This window comes from Helobdella robusta, assembly GCF_000326865.2.
Source record: "Helobdella robusta unplaced genomic scaffold HELROscaffold_1, whole genome shotgun sequence".
In the NCBI taxonomy this organism is placed as follows: Eukaryota; Metazoa; Annelida; class Clitellata; order Rhynchobdellida; family Glossiphoniidae; genus Helobdella; species Helobdella robusta.
The window spans coordinates 2,121,085-2,129,170 of NW_008703570.1; the positions used below are offsets into that span (position 1 = coordinate 2,121,085).

The following is an 8,086-nucleotide window of genomic DNA, read 5'->3' on the forward strand; positions in this document are numbered from 1 at the left end:
GTNTCATCTTCGTCAATCGATCCATTATAATTTTGAATTCTCAACTTACAACAAACGTACAACAAATGTAATAACTTATAACTAAGTGTTTTATTAATCTTTTCATATAAATGTCAAAACGTCCTATTAGTTATTTAATTAATCAATTATTGTCGTACACCAATTAAATAACTACCCCACTTCTGGTACCAATGTAACGGGTTCGATATTAACTAAACGCAACGACAGATATATTATTAATCCTCCTTTATTAAAACCTAACTAAATAATTAATCGAATAAACCAAATTAACGAAAATGCAACGATACAATAACCAACTTACTAATGTCGACTCAGGCACAAGAGCCGCAGAAAAGAAAAAAGGCTTAACTCATTTGCGCAGGCTATTTATAGACTTGCACAGTGCTCTCTCCTAGGTAAGCGCTTGTACTTTGGTCTAGTAGCCAACCCACGTGACCATACGGCGCTCTCCCCTAGGTAAGCACACGTGCTTTGTGCTAGTAACTGGCCCACGTGACCATGTAATGGAACAATTTCCATTACAAACAATCTTAGAACCAAAAATCATATAGTTTGTTTTTTTTATATTTTATATTTAAGTCATTTGATTTAAACCAACTGCATATTTTTTCCATTTCAGTGTTAAATGTATTGACCACAGTATTAATGTCTTTCCCAGAACATAAAATAGTGGTATCATCAGCAAACAATATACTTTCAAGTGATTTACTGACAGTGGATAAATCATTTATAAAAATTAAAAATAACAAAGGCTCCAAAACTGAGCCTTGCGGGACACCAAATTTAATCAAAACATTCGATGACCGATGATTACCCAAAGCTACATATTGTTTACGATTTGATAGATAACTTTCAAACCATCTGTGTTGTACTCCACGAATACCAAGAGAATATAATTTCCTTAACAATAACGCATGATTGATAGAATCAAACGCTTTAGATAGATCTAAAAATAACCCAATAGTTATCGACTTATCTTCCATTTTACTAAGAATTCTCTCAACAAGATCTAACAATGCCAACTCAGTAGATCTACATTTTCTAAATCCATATTGAGAATCATTGAAAAATTTGATATGTTTCAAATAATTATTTAAACGATTTGACTTGATTTTTTCTAAGATTTTTGACAAAGATGGTAGAATTGAAATTGGTTGATAATTGGACAGCAGATTAGTGGGACCATTTTTATGCAAGGGAATAACTTTAGCAATCTTAAAAAGATCAGGAAACATACCGGTGGCAAATGATTGATTAATAATATGACTAAGTGGATCAATAATGTTATATATTGTTTTTTTGATGAAAAAAGAATGGCTTGATGAATGAGAACACTTCAAATCATTGACATGTCCAAGAATTTCATCATTATCAACTAAATCCAAATAAAAAGAGTTTACGGTAAAATTTGAGGAAATATTGTCCAAAAAAATATTACTTTGAGAACCATCATTGTGTTTAATAATAGAGGTAAAATAATTATTGAATGCTTTACATATATTTTTCGGATTATCTATCATCAAACCATCTACATTTATTTCACTGATAGAATTATTGGGTCGGGATCTAATTAATTTATTAATATATTGCCAAATTACTTTTGTATTGTTTTTATTTTTTTCAAATATATCACTATAGTAATTTTTTCAGAAATAATAACTAATTTATTTAATTTATATGCTTTACATATATTTTTCGGATTATCTATCATCAAACCATCTACATTTATTTCACTGATAGAATTATTGGGTCGGGATCTAATTAATTTATTAATATATTGCCAAATTACTTTTGTATTGTTTTTATTTTTTTCAAATATATCACTATAGTAATTTTTTCAGAAATAATAACTAATTTATTTAATTTATTACGATATTTTTTATAAATTTTAAAATTAAGTTCAGAAGGATTTTTAATATACAATTTATATAATTTAGATTTAACTTTGAATGATTTAAGGATACCCTTTGTTAGTAACGGATTTTTGATTTTACAAGATCTCATTTTGCGGATGGGACATGTTTTGTTAATGAAATCAGTAAAAAAATTAATAAATGATGAAGTATATTTGTTTAAATCGGTAAATTGATTTAAACAACTCCAGTCAAAATTAGATAAAACGGAGTTCAGACGAGCTAAACTTTTATTTGATACAACACGAGCAGAAAAAGTATCCTTCGAAGCTCTTAATTTGGAAGAAGTGGACGAACCAAAAATTTTATTTTTTCTTGAATCTGGGTCTTTAGTTAACTGTTTAATTGGTGAAATTACATCTTTTTTCGTTTATTTCTCTTACTTGAGACTTCAATGAAGTTGCTATCGTTATCCGTAGCAGATTCGTCAGCTTCAGTTTGACTAACAAGTGGTTTATCAGCCCAAGTAGAAATAGGTTTAGAAATTGGCTTTAAAGTGTTTTTATTAAATATATTATTATCAGAGATATTTACAAAGTCACTCCGAGTTGTATCATTCGCGCTTAATTTTATGTTTAGATTATTTACAATAGAAACTAATTCAGACTTATGCACGTTGAAGAAATTTTCCATATCTTTCAATTTTTCATTAAACATATTTATAAAATATTCAATGTTAACTTGAGGAATTTTCTGAAGGTTTGCAGCAACAAATGTAGGTTTAAGTTAAGAATTTACAGAATTAAAACATTTAACAAGTTCAACTAACTCCAGAAATATTTCATGCTTACCATTACCACGTTGCGTGGATTTAATTTTACCTTTATCTAAAGTTTCCAAATCTAAGTTTAAAAGTTTTTTTCCACTTTTTATATTCTCAACATTATAAAATTCTTCGACAATATTCAAAAACTTTAAATTATCGAGTTTGTCAAAATTATTCAACAAATAACAAACAATTTCAGAAACACGTGTAACTCGTTCGGCCGCCATAGCATGCTTATATATATACATATATATATATATATATATATATATATATATATATATATATATGAATATATGTTGAAGCAATATATATATGTATATATAAATATATATATATATCAATCAATCATCGTTTAGCGTTAAGAGACCCAGTTTTTCCGAGGTAGGACGTTGTTTTCTTTGCCATCAATTTTTTGCGCCAAATTAGGCGATCAGTTGTAGCCATTTCATTTGAATTTAGAGCTTTCACGTCTTGCTCGATTGTATTGTTTGCGACCAGGATTTCTTTGGACGGCCTTTGGCAGGTATTTCAACATATGCAAGAAAAGTTATGGCACTGTTTCCACTTCGTTTGACATGACCAAACCACCGCAGACGGTGTTGCCAGCATTCGTCCTTTATATCATCTAAACCAGCACGACGCAGGATTTCGGTAGATTTGATGTGGTCCTTCAAACTAAGTTGTTGCATCCATCGGAGCATTTTTAAATCGGTTCGGTGAAGTTGTTGTTCCAGTTTGGTTGTCATTGGCCATGTTTCTGCACCATATATCAACACCGGACGTATCACAGATTTATAAAGTCTTGATCGTAGTGGTAGTGGGATGTCACGCCGCATCAATATAAAGGCAAGGAGATGCCATTTATTCCAGGCTCGAACGGCAGCTTCAGCTGTTCCAGTACAATCTAGAACATCCCCTAGATATTGAAACGATGTGACTTTCTTTACCTTAATGGCTTCAAAAACATTGCTATTTCGAATTTATTGTTGTAGATTGATTCAAACAGGACAAACAAAATTGGACACTTTAGATAAATTACCAACTATTATTGAACAACGTTTGTGAAACCACTGGTTACATTGCTGACATTTGATTGAATTGTTACCTACACCAGCTTTACAAACTGAACAGGGCCATCGTCCAGTAGCTGTGGATTGAATAGGTTCACCAGTATTCATTGCTTTGGTTTTGCTGACGTTGACTTTGAATCCATAATCGGCCAGTCTGGTGTTCCAATGTTCAAACATCTGTGCTGCATTCTGCTCAGACGTGGCTGTTAAAACACTATCATCAGCATATATTAGATTCAAAATGTCACCAGTGCGTAATGATTTTGTGATTTCTTCCATCACAGTTATAAATAGTAGTGGACTGAAAATCGAGCCTTGGTTAACTCCAACGCCGATGTCAAATGCATCTGTGTTTCCTACCGCTGTGCTGACGAAAGTCTTAGTATTCTTATACATTTCCATCACAAGTCGAACAAGATATTCTGGAATGAGTTGTCGACGTAGATTCCACCTGATTGCTTCACGGGAACTCGATCAAATGCTTTTTTAAGGTCTACAAAAATGTGTAATAGCTGTTGATGCTTTGCGAGGTACTTCTCTTGCAGTTGCCGAAGGATGCGAATTGCATCAATTGTTGATTTCCCCTCTAGGAAACCAAATAGTTTCATTCAGTCGGCATTGAGCAATTTCTCAAGATTCCCGGCAAAGTTGTAGTAACGTTTGGATACCTGCAGTACCAAATGCTTTGATAATGTCATTTATGAGTCCAGAGGGCCCTGCTGCCTTTCCATCCTTCATAGCTTTCAGAGCTTTTGTAAGCTCCTCTACAGTGATGTCTGGAATCAGACCTTTGATGGGTGGAGCGTCAAAGTTGACATTGATGGGATTTGTTTCATTTAACCGACGATTGAAATAATTTTTCCACTGTAGCTTGATTTCATCCTTGTTCATGAACCATCTCATTTTTGAGGTTTTTGATACATGAAGCACTACTATGTCTTTTTTCGTACGCTTTGCCTGTTTTGCTATACAATACAGAGATTTCATTTGTTCACCTTTGCTTTTAGTGAGCCACTCTCTGCACTGATCTGTCCGAGCCAGCCAGTGCGACTTGACGTCTTGCATAATTGTTCTTCTCACGGAAAATTTTATGGTCATCAACAGACTTTGATTTTTGCCATTGCTTGTATGCAGCTTTTTTTTCAGCTATTGCATTTTGTACACTGTCATTCCACCACCACGTGTCTCGTTCATGCTGGCGTTGCGTAAAATACTATGCTTTAAATATATTTTATACTCTCATACACCTGTCACTGACAATGAGCATAGGAGGATCGTGCATTAAAATTTAATTGTCACGGTTCAAGGGTAGATGTTGAGCGCCGCATCATTTAATTATATTATTGCTGCGAGGTAGGACGGCGCGTGGTGTAAATAAAGGCCGGTCTCGTCAGACAGAAAGAAAGTTTATTTTTTATTGTAGAAAATTAGTTGGTAGAGTTGGTTAATTTCATTGTAGAAAATTAGTTGGTAGAGTTGGTTAATTTCATTGTAGAAACTTAGTTGGTAGAGTTGGCGTTTTTGTTGGTGAGAAATTGGACACGCAAACGTGGTTGGTGAAGTAGCTGTTGGTTGGTAAGATATTATTGAGAGAAGTTTCATTTGTTGGTACGTGGGTGGTAGTTATTCAGTGGTTATACGGGAGAGCTGGAAATACGGTACGGGGTTGTTACGAGCTCAACGACGACAAACGTAAGGTAGCGAACAAAGTGTATCTGTTGCGTTGGAGGGTGGCGAACGAAGTAGTTGCCTTTCAACGTAACATCAACGTTTGTCGGTTGGGTAAAGCACAGGTGGTGCAATATTGGTGCAGAAGACGGCTGGAACCGAAGAAGTCAACCTCACATAACACCAGTGTTCGAAGGATTCTACATGGTTCTCAAGTGAAGAAGTTGAAACAGTATCCGCTCGTACGTGGTCACAGCACTGGCAGGAACAAGTCTGCATACTAACCTCGAACTTTAACTTTTATTTGGTTTTCTTTATTGACGTTGTATATTATTGGTATAGTTTTAGTTTACAGAATAACATTTTTTTTTATTTGTGTCTACGTCTCAACCTTGCCGCTAAGAACCCGCTACATTAATTCTGCTATATTTTTTATTTTATTTTGATTTGCCTTGATGTTTTCTGAAAATAAGAGTTCACATTATTATTATTGCTGTTGTTGTTGATGGTGTTGTTATTATCATTGTTAGATTGCTGGTTGATCCGATGAACGTTATTGTTGTTCATTCTTCGAGTTGGAAGTGTTGTTGTGATTCGTTGTTGGATGTTGATGGAAGGTTTTTCAGATTCGATGAACATGGCTTCTGCGATATTAAAACTATAATAATACTAATTAATAAATAATGCATTGACAATGACGGCTTAACGTCGAAATAGATCTATATGCAATATTTTTGGTAAAATGTTTGTTAAGGAAAATAAAGTTTCAATTTTAAACAGTCTCAATTTTGTTGATAAAAATTTACTAAGACAAATTGAAAAATTAGAATATAAGTTGATAAACACTAATAAATCGGTGGAATTTATTACATATTGTCAAAAATTCGGTCTTCTACCAGCATATGCATATATATATATATATATATATATATATATATATATATATATATATATATATATATATATATATAAACAGACTGTTGTTAACGCAACATTTCAAAAATTCAACACTACTTTCAACATTGTTCAACTTTTTTATATTTCTTTTTAATTTATTAATTTCAGAGAAATTAGACATTTTATTGTTTTTTAAAAAATTTTTATTGAATAAATTTGCAAATAGCTATTTCGAGTTATAAATAACTCATCTTCAGTGCATTATATATAAGGTATGTAAGATATTTGATATAAAGGAACAAGTAATTATTAATTTATATAAATTATTTAATTAAAACAGAAAACCAATAAAATAAATTTAATAACTATAAACAATATAAAACGCGATTTTTAAAAATTTTAACGGCAAGATTGTTTATATTATGGTTGTTTAGGTAAATATTAACGCTCAGCCGAGAAGCGCGAATTAAATTATTTAATTAACTACATATTATTAATATTATTTTGACAATATTTAAAAACGTTATTATTATTATTATTATTGTTAACGTTATTATTATTATTATCATCGCTGTGGTTCTTCTTGCTTCTTGTGATGATGTTCCATTTGCAAGTGATATTTGCGCTGTGAAAATAGCTGAAAATAGCTGAATCAATTTTCATACAAAACAAAAATCCCTCCATGAACATTCAAGTACAGTCTAACAACATTCTACCTTCAAATAGACTACTAAATAAAAACAACAATCATAATTATAACAACAACAATTACGACAACAGCAATAATTATAACAATGTTATCACCAACAATATTGATGATGTAAACAACAATCATACCAATAGTGATACAACTTAATAATACAACTTTAACAACAACATCAACAACACCAACATCAACAACAACATCAACAATAACATCAACAACAACAGTGCCAACACTGTAGATACCAATGCTACAACCCACAGCGCAAATATCAGTTGCAATTGGAACATCATCAATAGTGACAACCCTAACAACAACATCAGCAACACCAACAACAACATCAACAACAACATCAACAACAACATCAACAACAACAACATCAACAATAACAACAACAACAGTCCCAACACTGTAGATACCAACGCCACAACCCACAGCGCAAATATCACTTGCAAATGGAACATCATCACAAGAAGCAAGAAGAACCACAGCGATGATAATAATGTGAACATATTTTATTTATCCAATCGACACAATGAAACTATAAGATATTAAGATAATAAATTGTAACTAAAATGTTAAAATGAATAGAATAAAAATAATCAATAGAATAAAAATAATCAAATGTACGATCCACCCATCCTCATTGCCAATGACAAGTGCATGGGTGTAAGTTATATTTAAAATAGCATTAGGCAATGTTTCTGTCACAATAAATTCCATATGACGAGCTAATAACACTGTTTATTAATTTAAAGTTAAATGGTATTGACCATGTAAATTTAAATATCGATAGATTAAAATTATTACATAAACCAATTGGCGACAATTCAAATGTATTAATTATTATAGAACAATCTTTATATTCTTTATTTAGATATGCATTTAAATTTTTATATTTTTGTTGTTTATATTGTTTCGATGAAATTAGATTAATGTCATGGCATATCGTCAGTTCTAATATTTCAATCTTATTGCCCCTCAAAATGGCAATGTCTGGTCGTAACGTGTGAATAGGAGTGACATTGGACGAATGCCTCCCTTC

At 32.0% G+C, this 8,086-nt stretch overlaps 1 protein-coding gene across 1 annotated transcript in view; it reads right to left on the bottom strand.

Annotated features, from left to right (window-relative positions):
* Window positions 1-5,873: 5,873 nt before the first annotated feature.
* HELRODRAFT_158535 (hypothetical protein) overlaps window positions 5,874-8,086 on the bottom strand; it is a gene marked incomplete at both ends in the record, with an annotated part of 5,124 nt that continues 2,911 nt past the window's right edge. The window contains one exon of the mRNA XM_009010583.1: window positions 5,874-6,085. Within this exon, the coding sequence (XP_009008831.1) occupies window positions 5,874-6,085 (212 nt within the window). The remainder of the gene's footprint in view (window positions 6,086-8,086) is intronic.